Genomic DNA, 16,419 nt, shown 5'->3' on the forward strand with positions numbered 1-16,419 from the left:
ATATAATTTGTGGATATAAAGTTTTGGAAAAATTATTATTTTTTTTTGCAGTTTATTATTATTACATGATGTACCATCTCACAGCAGGAAGTCTTTAATCAACACCTGCTCGCAAAATCTGAAAAAAGTCACTTATGTTTGCTAATATAGTTGTTATGTCATCATCTTGTAAAGAGCACACCGATCCATCACTGTGTTTCTATTCATTACAATCACACTCAGCGGAAATATCATAGGGACGGCGTGGCGCAGTTCACAGAGTGGCTGTGCCAGCAACCTGGGTTCCTGGTTCGATCCCCACCTTCTACCAACCTAGTCACGTCCGTTGTGTCCTTGAGCAAGACACTTCAACCCTTGCTCCTGATGGGTCGTGGTTAGCGCCTTACATGGCAGCCCCCGCCATCAGTGTGTGTGAATGGGTGAATGTGGAAATAGTGTCAAAGCGCTTTGAGTACCTTCAAGGTAGAAAAGCGCTATACAAGTGTAGCCCATTTACCATTTATTTATGCACTCATGTACAAAGTACAAACCTTGTAAATGACATACATTATTGTTGAAGGATGCTGATATGTTTAAAGGGGAACATTATCACAATTTCAAAAGGGTTAAAAACCATAAAAATCAGTTCCCAGTGGCCTGTTGTATTTTTTGAAGTTTTTTTCAAAATTTTACCAGTCCCCGAATATCCCTAAAAAAAGCTAAAAAGTGCTTGATTTTCGCTATTTGCGATGCGACTATCCATTTCCTTGTGTCGTCACACAGTGCTGCCAATGTAAACAAACAACGGTGAATACCACAGCAAGATATAGTGACATTAGCTCGGATTCAGACTCGGATTTCAGCGACTTAAGCGATTTAACAGATTACGTATGTACTGAAACGGATGGTTGGAGTATGAAAGTATTGACGAAAAAACTGAAGCTATTGAGCGAATTGACGCTATTCATAGCCATAGCATGGCCGAATAGCTGCATTAGCATCGCCGGTAAAATGTGCGGACCAAACGATCGGGACTTTCGCATCTCGTGAAACTGGAGCAACTTAAATCCTTCGATTGGTAAGTGTTTTTTTCGGATTAAATGTGGGTGGAAGTAAACGTAATATAGTTGTAAATGCATCTGCAGGTTATCCATACATCTCTGTGCCATGTCTGCTTTAGCACCGCCGGTAAATAGCATGTTAGCGTCGATTAGCGTAGCATGTTAGCATCGATTAGCTGGCAGTCACGCCGCAACCAAATATGTATGATTAGCACATAAGTCAACATCAACAAAACTCACCTTTGTGATTTTGTTGAATTTATCGTTGCAAATGCATCTGCAGGTTATCCATACATCTCTGTGCCTCAAATGTGGAGACACTTTGGCACATTCAATAGGGGTCTGGCGGAAGACACTTTCGCATCTTCGGGCCAGTGGTGCAACTTGAATCCCTGCCTGTTAGTGTTGTTACACCCTCCGACAAAACACCGATGAGGCATGATGTCTCCAAAGTTCCAAAAAATAGTCGAAAAAACGGAAAATAACAGAGCTGAGACCCGGTGTTTTTAATGTGTTTAAAATGAAAATGGCGGCAGTATTACCTCGGAGACGTCACGTTCTGACGTCATCGCAAAAAGAGCGATGAACAGAAAGGCGTTTGATTCGCCAAAATTCACCCATTTAGAGTTCGGAAATCGTTTAAAAAAAATGTTTCTTTTTTCTGCACCATCAAGGTATATATTGACGCTTACATAGGTCTGGTGATAATGTTCCCCTTTAAGAGTTCTTCCTTTTTACATGGCCATGTTGAGAGTAGCCAGTTCTTTTCCTTTGTGTTTTCTACCAGTCTCTGTGTTTTCGGATCCCATCTTAGGGTCGTAAACCATCAGAATGTGAAGCAAACCCCCCACGTCTCTCTCACCTTATGGTGTTGAGAGGAGGGGGGAAGAGTGTGTTTTTCCCTCGGAATGCCAGATCAACTAGAGCTGCCCATATGAATGTATCGGTTAAGTTGACCTCCTAAAGCTTTAGTAAAACTTGAAAATATTCCAATTCTGTCTCGATGGTCCTTCTTACTCAGCATATATGTCATCAAAAGAACTTGGGATTGACCAGTGATTTAGATATCCCTGGGAGGACGAACTGGTCCGACGCAACAATATATATTACAAATAAATACAATCAATCAGCATGTTGTGTGAGTATGCATTTTGTAACAATAGCATTTGTTTTGTATTTGTGTTGCACACGAATGTATTTGAGTGACGGACCGGAATGTGACAGCTCCTTACCTCTGCATGTGTCTGTGTTGTGTAAACAATACAAATAAAAAGACTTGGTGATCAAGTGTAATGTTCAATTGTCCAGTTGTACAGTGAAGAGACAGGACTAACAAACACATTTAAAGGGGAACATTATCACAATTTCAAAAGGGTTAAAAACAATAAAAATCAGTTCCCAGTGGCTTGTTGTATTTTTTGAAGTTTTCTTCAAAATTTTACCGGTCCCGGAATATCCCTAAATAAAGCTTTAAAGTGCCTTATTTTCGCTATCTTCGAAACCACTTTATTTCCCTGTGATGTCATACAGGGCTGCCAATATAAACAACATGGAGATTACCACAGCAAGATTTAGCGACATTAGCTTGGATTCAGACTCGGATTTCAGCGGCTTAAGCGATTCAACAGATTACGCATGTATTGAAACAGATGGTCGGAGTATGGAGGCAGATAGCGAAAACGAAATTGAAGAAGAAATTGAAGCTATTGAGCGAATAGCTATTGACGCTATTTGGCCATAACGTGGGTGTACCTAATGAAGTGGCCCATAGCATGGCTGCCTTATTAGCATCGCCGGTAAAATGTGCGGACCAAACGTCAGGACTTTCGCATCTTGTGACACTGGAGCAACTTAAATCCGTCGATTAGTAAGTGTTTGTTTCGCATTATATGTGGGTATCTAGTTTAAAATGTACATACAGCTAGCGTAAATAGCATGTTAGCATCGATTACCGTAGCATGTTAGCATCGATTAGCTGGCAGTCATGCCGTGACCAAATATGTCTGATTAGCACATAAGCCAACAACATCAACAAAACTCACCTTTGTGATTTCGTTGACTTAATCGTTGCAAATGCATCTGCAGCTTATCCATACATCTCTGTGCCATGTCTGTCTTAGCATCGCCGGTCAAATGTGAAGACACTTTGGTACATTCAGTGGGGGTCTGGCGGCAGATTTCTTGCCAGTGGTGCAACTTGAATCCCTCCCTGTTAGTGTTGTTACACCCTCCGACAACACACCGACGAGGCATGAGGTCTCCAACGTTCCAAAAAATAGTCGAAAAAACGGAAAATAACAGAGCTGAGACCCGGTGTTTGTAATGTGAAAATGAATATGGCGGGTGTATTACCCCGGTGGCGTCACGTTCTGACGTCATCGCTAAAAGACCGATAAACAGAAAGGCGTTTATTTCGCCAAAATTCGCCCATTTAGAGTTTGGAAATCGGTTAAAAAAATACATGGTCTTTTTTCTGCAACATCAAGGTATATATTGACGCTTGCATAGGTTTGGTGATAATGTTCCCCTTTAAGCAAGGTGTCTGTTAAAGCCGTGTCGCAAATGCGCCACATTAGAGTAATGTCAGACGGCGACTATGGACCTGTCAGCGGATTTTTTTTTTTTTGCGTCAAAGCAACTTTCTGGATTATTTTAACGTATTTGAGTGGATTATTATTATCCTGTGGATTAATGGATCGCTATGAGGACGGTTGATGAAGCGCGGTAGTGGCGGTCGTGACTTAAGTGTCGTTCACTTGAAATTGTGTAGCTCTTGCTAGCGTGTGAGAATTTGGAGGATGAATTGTGGTGTTGTTTCTTATTTGCAATTGTTACAAGCTGATTTGTTATGTGTATACAGTACCAGCTGAACAAAATGTCAGCGAGTCATAATAATTGACCTGCTCAGTGGCCTAGTGGTTAGAGTGTCCGCCCTGAGACCATACCAAAGACTATAAAAATGGGACCCTTTATGTCCCTGCTTGGCACTCTGCATCAAGGGTTGGAATTGGGGGTTAAATCACCAAAATTATTCCGAGCCGTGGCCGCTGTTGCTGCTCACTGCTCCCCTTACCTCCCACTGCGTGAACAAGGGGATGCGGAGGACACATTTCACCACACCTAGTGTGTGTGACAATTATTGGTACTTTAACTTTACCACTGTCAGCTGGATTTAAAAAAACTTGACATCAGTACCGTTAGTCTAGAATCTTCACGGTCTACGAGGATCGACCCGATTGGGAGCCCATCCATCCATTTCCTACCGCTTATTCCCTTTGGGGTTGCGGGGGGCGCTTGTGCCTATCTCAGCTACAATCGGGCGGAAGGCGGTGTACATCCTGGACAAGTCTCCATCTCATCGCAGGGCCACCACAGATAGACAGACAACATTCACACTCACATTCACACACTAGGGCCAATTTAGTGTTGCCAATCAACCTATCCCCAGGTGCATGTCTTTGGAAGTGGGAGGAAGCCGGAGTACCCGGAGGGAACCCACGCAGTCACGGGGAGAACATGCAAACTCCACACAGAAAGATCCCGAGCCCGGGATTGAACCCAGGACTTTGTTGGGTCTGCTCCTGTCTCTGGCCATGCTCCCTCCACCCCAGCGGACGATGGCGTGGAACACCGCAGAGGCCACCACAGTGTATATGTTTCTTTGACATTTTAGTCATAGCTGTATGTAGAAATGGCTGGTTGTATCCGCTGCTTTAATGTCTTTAATGTCCTTTGTGTTCTTTGATGTTTGATTTTTCCCTCTTACACACATGTGAGAGGGATGTGTACTATGGCTATGAGTTGTTGTTTTTTTCCCTTGGCCTCAGTCCGGACCCCCTCTCCAGGGCCCAGGCTTAGACCAATTTTTTATTTTATTTTATTTTAATCTTCTATTTTTTTATCTCATTCCCCCCTTGTTTACCTGTATCTCACCATTTATAGTAAGGGGCGCTGGAAGTCGGCAGACCAGTCAGCGATCCTGTTCTGTCCCCCTGCAATGTTTGTCTGATCTTGAATGGGATTGTGCTGAAAATGTTAATTTTCCTGAAGGAACTCTCCTGAAGGAATAAATAAAGTACTATCTAATCTAATCTAATCTAATCTTATCTATTCAGGACCTTCGTATTGCGAGGCAGACGCACGAACCCCTCTTCCACTGTGCTGCCCCCGATTAGGAACTGGTACTAAAAAATACCGGTACTCGGTATACATCTCTATAAGCAACATTGCAAGATGATTTACATTCTTGAAGAAGGTTGAAAATCCTCTCCCTTGTTTCAAATTACATCCCTCCTGTCAGAGCCATGATTCATGTCAATCCACCTGATGCAACAGCTCTCCAGGATGTGAAGACTCCTTAACTGCAGAGTAATGAACAGGTTTATTCTGATGCAGGTAAGGAAAGACAAATTTAGGATTTAGGATTTTTTGTGTGTGTTTCTGGCAGCCAGAATGTTACCATTTGAAATGACAAGTTTTGTGTCATGTCTGCTTTAGCAACTGAAAGAACATCCTCGATGTCTGGTGATTCCATATTATTTTCCAGGAGTGGTAGTCATCACCGCCAGCCAAAATAATACAAACATACAAAATAATATCTAAATGGTGTCACGCCTATGGATCATGTTTTGGTCATGTTATGTTTTGTTTTTTGGACACTCAGTTCTGTTTTGCACTTTTCGTCTCCATGCCAACTCTTTGATTTTCACCTTACCCTCAAGTCATGTCCTGTCTTCAGCCCTCACACCTGTTTGCAATGATCACAGTTATTATTTAAGCCACAGTTACCAGGTAGTCAGTCTGGCAACTTCCCACATTCCCACGACCTACCTTCAGATCCCGCATATTCCTATCTGCTTCATGCCACGTTATGCTGTTCGTTTTGTCCACGCCACGCAAGTTCGTGTTTATAGTTAGCAGCCTTTGATAGATAGATAGATAGTACTTTATTGATTCCTTCAGGAGAGTTCCTTCAGGAAAATTAAAATACTAGTCTTTTGTTTTTTCATTAGCCAAGTTTGTTTTCCGCACTTGTGCGCGCCCTGATCATTGCAAACAGGTGTGAGGACTGAAGACAGGGGCGTGACTTGAGGGCAAGGTGAAAATCAAAGAGTTGGCATGGAGACGAAAACAAACCAGAAAGTGCAAAACAGAACTGAGTGTCCAAAAAACAAAACATAACATGACCAAAACAAGATCCGTAGGTGTGACAAATGGTTAACATTTATCCATGAAAATATGAGGAAACTGCGTTAGACGGAGAAGTAGCTCAAAGGAAACACCGTAGAAGTCCATTCTCCAAGCTAATTGATGTAAATATTTTTTACATTACTTCATAAAACTACTGTAGTTGTTTATATTACATTATATTGTATTGTGTTTTTTTTTTAATACAATTGTATCCAAAACTTTGATGGATGTTCAAATAGTGGTGTTTGATGGGCAAACCATAAATTAAATGTATTTTAAAATCCTATCCCGAGGTACCACTATACTATTACACTTAAAAAGGGAAACCCCACAAATGTACTGTTGCACATTCTGGTAACAGCAAAAAAACTTTAAATAAATGCTATAAAGCTAGATTGCTGCATGCTCCATGCTGCAGCTTGGGAATGTTGCAAAAACACCGTAGCAATAAATAGTAGCAAGCATTCACTGGAACCGTATGTACAGTATGTATTGTCTTTCCAAGTTGTGAGCACTTATTACATGAAAAGTTACTACAAGGTGGCAAAGAGAGCCCATCTACTGGACAGGCTACGTAATGGAGCCGGATGGAGTTGAGTGAGGCGTCAACAAAGAGGGTGAGAGGGGCTCTGAATACAGCCAGAGAGGTGACCTACTTGCAGCGTGGTTTGTTATGAGCTGTTAATGTGCACATCCCCTCATTCTGACAGAAGTAATCGCAGGGGTTGGCCAGCTCATCACAACGTTGGTTCTTGAAACCTGATGTACAGCTGCAAAACATTGTGTTGGGAGTGATAACACGGCCTTTAAAAAAGGTAGACTGTTGACCTTTTGGTTGCATGTTGGCTGGAGTTCAAATTGTAAGCCTTCATCAGGTAAAAAATGAATTGCATTGAGTCATTTATATTTGTCACATTGAAATACTAGTTCTATTAACCTCTTAAGGCCCAAATTGTTTGTTTACATGTTTTTTTTATTTCTCTTTGCTATTTGGGCTTATTGGACCCAAATTAGAATAAAAACTGAGAATCATCTTTTGACATATATACTTAGTCCATAAGTACACAGATGTGCACTTCATGTTTAGTGACATGCTAATTATTATTTTCGCACTTTTTTTTTTTTACAAAATTCCATTGTATGTTGTACTCTTCTGACACTACCAGATGGCAGTATAAGTGTCCACACAAGTGGCCATAAGACCCCAATTCAGCAGAGTACACAATTTTGAAAATAAGAGCTAAAAGGTGATGTCCACGCATGTGGCCACTAAGCCTTCACAGCAGGCCTGGGCAATTATTTTCTACAGGGGGCCAGATTTAGATTAAAAACTTGTGTCTGGGGGCCTGTATATCTATTTTTAGGAACGCAAATACAAAACCTCACAATAATGATTGAAAGCTAAAAACGTTATGACGGACCGCCTTAACAAACTGAATGGAATTTGACATTTTTTTTACTGAATGAGAAACCCAGGATGTACATGAAAATAAAGAATGTGGGGTTTGCAATATTAACTATGAAGGATAAAACACTGAATATCGACAACATATTTTACAATCAAGCGAAACACAACCAAAATGCAACAAACATAATGAAATATGAACGCCAAAGGTGAAAAAAAAAACCCACCTACAATTTGAGATATCACATAGTGACCAAAGTAACTAATTAGATGACCATAGTAATGAGTATATCATGTAGATTCTAAGTATTGAAATACTTAGTATAGTTGAAGACTTATGGTCATTAGAAAACATATCATAATGGCAGCTACACTTTCCAGCTTAAAGATCTAAAACAACTATTTGGGAATGTCCAGCGGGCCCGATTGTAAAGCTCAGTGGGCCGCATTTGGCCCCCGGGCCTTAATTTGCCTAGGTCTGCTTTAATGGTTTTAACACAGAACCACTATGTTACTTTCACAATAAGGGGAAATCTGAAATTATATTAGCTATTAAGAATTTAAGGGGCTGCACTTTTATTTGGAATTTAGAATTGTTCACTGAGAGAGAAATACATGTATTTTCTTTGCATTCTAAAGATAAAAAAACACTCAAATGGGAGCAATTCATTCTGCCTCTAGGTCACTTAAAAAAACGCATCCAAAAACCGCGAACAAAACTAAATTTACATTCCGTAACCTATATAATAATCAAACTTTGTTTTTCTAAGAGAGAACACCAAAATGCCAAGGCATTTGCCGCTTAATGGATTTTGAGTTTTTAATACACGACACAAAGTGATAGGACACAAATATTTACTGATTGAAAAACATCAGCAATCATACTACGCAGTATCTGTAAAGTATCATCCCGCATTTCATGTTTTGTTTGCAGACGGCTAGCTGGACAGTGTGTGTGTACAACAAGCATGACGGGCTGCATGATCAATAATATATTGACTCTGTCGATATATGGTTGTGGGTTTGGTCAAGCTGGTCGGGGACAATTTTTTGTAGCGTGCATCGATAACCAAACATTGTGTGCCTTAGTTCAGCAGAAGCACATTTCTGTCGAGATACTCCAGCTTAGCAAGCTTCACATTTACGCTGAGTAATGACGTTCCTTTGTTGCTGGAACCAGAACCCTTGCATTTGTTGCCGGAAGTAGAATTAATTGCCTTTGTTGACGGAAGTAAGAACACTCGCCTTTGTTGCCGGAAGTAGAAACACTCGCCTTTGTTGCTGGAAGTAGAATCGCTCGCCTTTGTTGCCGGAAGTAGAAGCACTCGCCTTTGTTGCCGGAAGTAGAAACACTCGCCTTTATTGACCGAAGTAGAAACACTCGCCTTTATTGACCGAAGTAAAAACACTTGCCTTTATTGATGGAAGTAGAAACACTCGCATTTGTTGATGAAAGGAACAACACTCGCCTTTGTTATCATAAATTAAAAGCCAGGTCTTTGTTGACGGAAGTAGAAACATTTGCCTTTGTTGCAGGAAGTATGAACACTCGTCTTTTGTTTGCAGAAGTCGAAACACTTGTTTTTGCCTTTGTTGATGGAAGCCAGAGCACTCGCGTTTGTTGTCATAAAAAGTAGGAACACTCGCCTTTGTTGCTGGAAGTAGGAATACTCGTTTATTTTGACCGAAGTAGAAACACTCGCCTTTGTTGACCGAAGTAAGAACACTCGCCTTTGTTGCTAGAAGTAGGAACACTGGTTTTTGTTGACCAAAGTAGAAACACTCGCCTTTGTTGACCGAAGTAAGAACACTCGCCTTTGTTGCTGGAAGTAGGAACACTGTTTTTTCTTGACCAAAGTAGAAACACTCGCCTTTGTTGACCGAAGTAAGAACACTCGCCTTTGTTGCTAGAAGTAGGAACACTGGTTTTTGTTGACCAAAGTAGAAACACTCGCCTTTGTTGACCGAAGTAAGAACACTCGCCTTTGTTGCTAGAAGTAGGAACACTGTTTTTTGTTGACCAAAGTAGAAACACTCGCCTTTGTTGACCGAAGTAAGAACACTCGCCTTTGTTGCTGGAAGTAGGAACACTGTTTTTTGTTGACCAAAGTAGAAACACTCGCCTTTGTTGACCGAAGTAGGAACACTCGCCTTTGTTGACCGAAGTAGAAACACTCGCCTTTGTTGACCGAAGTAGGAACACTCATCTTTGTTGACCGAAGTAGGCAGGAACACCCATCTTTGTTGACCGAAGTATGCAGGAAAGCTCGCCTTTGTTGACCGAAGTAGGCAGGAACGCTCGCTTTTGTTGACCGAATTAGGAACACTCGCCTTTATTGACCGAAGTAAAAACACTTGCCTTTATTGATGGAAGTAGAAACACTCGCATTTATTGATGAAAGTGTTGATGAAAGGAACAACACTCGCCTTTGTTATCATAAATTAAAAGCAAGGTCTTTGTTGACGGAAGTAGAAACATTTGCCTTTGTTGCAGGAAGTATGAACACTCGTCTTTTGTTTCCAGAAGTCGAAACACTTGTTTTTGCCTTTGTTGATGGAAGCCAGAGCACTCGCGTTTGTTGTCATAAAAAGTAGGAACACTCGCCTTTGTTGCTGGAAGTAGGAACACTCGTTTATTTTGACCGAAGTAGAAACACTCGCCTTTGTTGACCGAAGTAAGAACACTCGCCTTTGTTGCTAGAAGTAGGAACACTGGTTTTTGTTGACCAAAGTAGAAACACTCGCCTTTGTTGACCGAAGTAAGAACACTCGCCTTTGTTGCTGGAAGTAGGAACACTGTTTTTTCTTGACCAAAGTAGAAACACTCGCCTTTGTTGACCGAAGTAAGAACACTCGCCTTTGTTGCTAGAAGTAGGAACACTGTTTTTTGTTGACCAAAGTAGAAACACTCGCCTTTGTTGACCGAAGTAAGAACACTCGCCTTTGTTGCTAGAAGTAGGAACACTGGTTTTTGTTAACCAAAGTAGAAACACTCGCCTTTGTTGACCGAAGTAAGAACACTCGCCTTTGTTGCTAGAAGTAGGAACACTGTTTTTTGTTGACCAAAGTAGAAACACTCGCCTTTGTTGACCGAAGTAAGAACACTCGCCTTTGTTGCTGGAAGTAGGAACACTGGTTTTTGTTGACCAAAGTAGAAACACTCGCCTTTGTTGACCGAAGTAGGAACACTCGCCTTTGTTGACCAAAGTAGAAACACTCGCCTTTGTTGACCGAAGTAGGAACACTCATCTTTGTTGACCGAAGTAGGCAGGAACACCCATCTTTGTTGACCGAAGTATGCAGGAAAGCTCGCCTTTGTTGACCGAAGTAGGCAGGAACGCTCGCTTTTGTTGACCGAATTAGGAACACTCGCCTTTGTTGACCGAATTAGGAACACTCGCCTTTGTTGACCGAATTAGGAACACTCGCCTTTGTTGACCGAAGTAGAAACACTCGCCTTTGTTGACCGAAGTAGAAACACTCGTCTTTATTGGCAGAAGTAGAAACACTCATCTTTATTGACGGACGTAGAAACACTGGTCTTTATTGACTGACGTAAAAAACACTCGCCTTTATTGACGGACGTAAAAACACTCATCTTTATTGAGAGACATAGAAACACTCGTCTTTATTGACGGACCTAGAAAAGCTCGTCTTTGACGGACGTAGAAACACTCGTCTTTAATGACGGAAGTAGAAACACTCGTCTTTGACAGAAGTAGAAACACTCGTCTTCATTGACAGAAGTAGAAACACATCTTTATTGACGGAAGTAGAAACACTGGTCTTTATTGACGTACGTAGAAACACTCGTCTTCATTGATGGAAGTAGAAGCACTATTCTTTATTGTCGTAAGTAGTGTGAAGTGAAGTGAATTATATTTATATAGCGCTTTTCTCTAGTGACTCACAGCGCTTTACATAGTGAAACCCAATATCTAAGTTACATTTAAACCAGTGTGGGTGGCACTGGGAGCAGGTGGGTAAAGTGTCTTGTCCAAGGACACAACGGCAGTGACTAGGATGGCGGAAGCGAGACTCGAACCTGCAACCCTCAAGTTGCTGGCACGGCACGGCCACTCTACCAACCGAGCTATACCGCCCCAGTAGAAACACTCGTCTTTATTGACGGAAGTAGACATACTCATCTTTATTGATGGACATAGAAACACTCGTCTTTATTGATGGACGCACAAACACTCGTCTTTGAAGGACGTGGAAACACTCGTCTTTGACGAACGTAGAAACACTAGTTTTTGACAGATGCAGAAACTCTCGTCTTTATTGACGGAAGTACAAACACTCGTCTTCATTGATGGAAGTAGAAACACTTGTCTTCATTGACAGAAGTCGAAACACTCATATTCATTGATGGAAGTAGAAACACTTGTCTTTTTTGACGGATGTAGAAACGTCTTTATTGACGGACATAGAAACACTCGTCTTTGACGGACGTAGAAACACTCGTCTTTATTGACGGAAGTAGGAACACTCGCATTTGTTGAACGTAGTAGGAACATTCGCCTTTGATGACCGAAGTAGAAACACTCGTCTTTATTGACGGAAGTAGAAACACTCGTCTTTATTGGCAGAAGTAGAAACACTCATCTTTACTGACGGACGTAAAAAACACTTGTCTTTATTGACGGAAGTAAAAACACTCGTCTTTATTGACGGAAGTAGAAACACTCATCTTTATTGACGGACGTAAAAACAGTCGTCTTTATTGCCGGACGTAAAAACACTCGTCTTTATTGAGAGACGTAGAAACATTCGTCTTTGACGGACGTAGAAACACTTGTCTTTATTGACGGAAGTAGAAACACCCATCTTTAACGGAAGTAGACACACTCGTCGTCATTGACGGAAGTAGAAACACGTCTTTATTGACGGAAGTAGAAACACTCGTCTTCATTGACGGAAGTAAAAACACTTTTTTTTTTGGACGGAAGAAGAAACACTCGCATTTGTTGACGAAAGGAAGAATACTCGCCTTTGTTACCGTAAGAAAACCACACATATTTGTTGACGTGAGTAGAAATACTCGCTTTTCTTGCAGGATGTATAAACACTCGCCTTTGTTGCCGGAAATAAGAACACTCGTCTTTGTTGCTAGAAGTAGAAACACTCGCATTTGCTTATTTGATAGAAGCAAGGGCACTTGTCTTTTTTGCCATAAGTAGGAACATTCGCCTTTGTTGACAGAGGTAGAAACTTTCGCCGTTGTTGCTAGCTCTGAGAAGTGAAATCGATGTGCCCAGGAAAATGAGTTTTGCCCGTGCTTAAAATCTCCAAATACAGTACATATCCTTATGAATGTGTCTTGTCTACATTATTTATATACTTACAACATGAATATAAAATGTTGATAGTAGTATTTGAAGAGGTTTGAAAGGGCTTTTAAGGTAACACAGGGAACTTCCATTAGCCCCAACTTACGAGGGTTTTTAAAAAAATGTTTTCAATCTTTAGAATGCAAAAAAACCCAAACATCTGTATTGTTATCGCTCGTAATGATTGTGAACAATAGGCAAAGTTCCAAAGAAGGTGCAGTTCCCCTTTAAGGCCATGTGCAGATCAAACAATACTGTTGTTAATATTACCACTGTGATAAAAATTGTAGGCAGCATTAAAAGTTTGTGTAAGAAAATGTACTGTCCTACTTGAAACACAGTAAACTCTTTCAGTGTAGAATAAACCATATTATTGATGAACACAACACAACAAAACAAACCACAAATGATAATACGATGAAATACAGACACACGTTTTCAATTTGAAAATCATCATTTAACAATACAATGAACCATTCTTAAACTTAAATGTTACCAATGCAGCAAAAATACATCACTTTAAAAAGTATGTAAGACAAAAAATGCCAATAAAATATATTTGCATATACAGTTTGGGATGTACTGTATGTACATTATTCTGAGTAAAATACATCAGTATAAATCAAGGATGGAGAGTTGCTCTGATTAAAACGTGTGGGGCAGACCTTGGCAAGGTGAGGCCCGGGGGACCCATTAAGCTTTTCAATCTGGCCCGTCGGACATTCCCAAATAATTGTTTTCGATCTTTAAGATGGAAACTGAAGCTGCCATGATGATGTGCAGTCATGTTATTAAATGACCATAAGTCTTGAACTATACAAAGTATTTCAATGGTGGGAATCTCCGCTTTTGCATGATATACTAGTTATTATGGTAATCTAATTAGTTTCTATGGTAATCTAATTAGTTGCTATGGTAATCTAAGTCACAGCAGCTCAGACGAGGCACCAAGCAGTGTGGGTAGGGAGCGTTTCCACAGAGTGTCAGCCTGAAATGCGGGTGTCAGAGAGACAGACGGAAGGAGATTTTTAAGACAAAGTTTTAAAGCTGAGTGATATAGCAGATATACCAGATATACCCTACGCGTTCATATTTCGTGGTGTTTGTTGCATATTTGTTGCGTTTCGCTTGATTGAAAAATATGTTGATCGAGAGGGTAGGTGACGTTCATATGTTGTCAATATTCAGCGTTTTATCATTCATAGTTAATATTGTAAATCCCACATTCTTTATCTTCATGTACGTTCTGGGTGCCTCATTCAGTGAAAACATTTTAAAATCCATCCCGTTTTTTTTAAGGCGCTCTGTCATAACCTTTTTCACAATCAATCAGACATTATCGTGAAGTTTTGTATTAGTGTTCTTAAAAATATATATACCAGCCACCCGGACACATTGTTGTCTCTAAATTTGGCCCCCCTGAGTCAAAATAATTGCCCAGGCCTGGTGTGGGTGGGGTCAAGTGAAATGTGGGAGTAGTGCCGGTAGAAAAGTGTGAATGCTGTAGGAAAAGAACACTCGTGAATACATTCTGAAAAACCCTAAAAGCATTGAATTTTGAATGAAAGAAAACTGCCTATTTTGAGCTCCTTTCAGTCATGCCTGTAAATACAGTTGTCTGATGAAGAAAGTTAGCGACAGGTACTCTAAAACATGACAGATTAATACCTGCTGAGCTACAATCACGTGTTGCTGTGCAAAAAAAAAAAAAAAAAAAAGCATCTACAAAAGGACACTGTGAATCAGATGTAAAATATAGGGGGCGCTGCACGGAAAAGGGTGTCCATTTTTCCTTTGTATAATGTTTGGTAATGCGTGTATTCTTTGTATTTTTATTTTGTATGCTCCTATATATACGCCAATAAACAATAAACAATCATAATAAATGGTTATATACATTAGCTCAATAATACGGTATTTTGAATCAAATCAAGCATGCCTGAGACTCATTTTAACATTTTATGAGAGCATTTTTGCCAATTTCGTTCATCAATCCATCCATCCATTCAATCATATGAACCTAAAAACCATGAACTTTGATACTCTGCGCTATATTACAACTATGCTGATTGGTTGGCAGTTATAGTTTAATGATAGCTTTTTAGCTTCGATAAAACCCTGCCTGAAGGTTCAGAGCACGGATAACAGACCTATCAAAATGATGTGGGAATTTTTTCATAAACCAGTATTGTGGTAGTCTCATATGTCATAATTTTAGGCAAAACAAAAAAGGCCCAAAAGTACAAACAAGAATGTGTAGATAGAATGGTGTAAAATGCATTTACCGTATTTCCTTGAATTGCCACCGGGTATATAGTATGCAAAATAATTAGCGCATGCTTATCATTACCGCCGGCTCAAGATTAACGCCAGGTCAAAATTGTTTCGCAAAATATAATTTTTATTAGCGCATGTCTACAATTTTCGCCGGGCCAAACTCCTTTCGCAAAATAATTAGCATATGCCTACAATTTCCGCCGGGTCAAACTCGTCACGTCACGAGTGACACTTAACCTGTCGTCATTTTCAAAATGGAAGAAGCAGATTTCAATAATTTGAAATCGCATAAAGGAAAGAAGATTAAGAGCTATTCAGTAGGATTTAAGGTCCAAGCTATTGTATTTGCTAAAAAGAACCGTGAGCTGCTATGTTTTATTAATATACCGTAGCTGCGTGTGTCAAATATGAGTCATTAAATGACTCCCGCCTCCTGGTGGTAGAAGGCGCTAGTGTTCCTTCTTGTGACTACTCGGCTGCAGAAGAAGTGACAACAAGTAGCAAGAGTGAGCAGCGATCGTTTATTTTTTTCCTCTCGCTTGCACTTTTAACATAGAGGATTACATATCTAAAATAAAACAGTTTTCTAAACTGGACTTTCAATCGAAGCAGGAGGTGATAAAGGAAGATCTCCATCGAGACAGACAGACTTTTAAAACTGAAGAAAGACAAGGAAGACTTCTATAAACAAGTTATCGATGCTTTTGATCAGAAAAAGCTACGCGTGGACTTCATTTATAAGTAAAGGTAAGACCAGAACGTTTTTTTTCTTAAATGTGCTTTTCATGATGGTATCCTTACATCACACTCAAATTTATAAGCGCAGGCCTAAATTTACCGCAGTGAGAAGAGGTTTTAAAATAATCAGCGGATGCTTGCCTTTGCAGCATAACTTTGGTAAACGCCGGAGTGAGAAGAGGTTTTAAATTAATCAGCGCCCCGGCGGCAATTCAAGGAAATACGGTACTCACAATACACAGCTGGAACTGCGGTAAAAAAAAAAAAAATGTACGCAAGGTTGACGTAAGCAGAATCAATAATGTCTTTTTGGTGCAATTAGAATTTGGCCGCATAGGTTTAGTATTATTAGGGGTCACAAATACTTGATAAACTGGTACTAATGGTCACGAACAATCTCTGTCCTTTTTAAGGAAATATTAAACCTTTTGATCAG

General features: G+C 40.3%; 1 protein-coding gene across 6 annotated transcripts in view; it reads right to left on the bottom strand.

The window, feature by feature from the left end:
* The window catches only part of lrp1bb (low density lipoprotein receptor-related protein 1Bb), a 993,888-nt gene that overhangs the window by 30,974 nt on the left and 946,495 nt on the right, over positions 1-16,419 (bottom strand). For 4 of the 6 annotated variants that reach the window (XM_061918476.1, XM_061918477.1, XM_061918474.1 and 1 more), the window contains one exon: positions 6,887-7,000. The exons of the other annotated variants lie outside the window; for them this stretch is intronic. In XM_061918476.1, the coding sequence (XP_061774460.1) occupies positions 6,887-7,000 (114 nt within the window). The remainder of the gene's footprint in view (positions 1-6,886; positions 7,001-16,419) is intronic. 6 annotated transcript variants of the gene reach the window in all.

The sequence above is a fragment of the Nerophis ophidion genome, linkage group LG13, assembly GCF_033978795.1.
Source record: "Nerophis ophidion isolate RoL-2023_Sa linkage group LG13, RoL_Noph_v1.0, whole genome shotgun sequence".
NCBI lineage: Eukaryota > Metazoa > Chordata > Actinopteri > Syngnathiformes > Syngnathidae > Nerophis > Nerophis ophidion.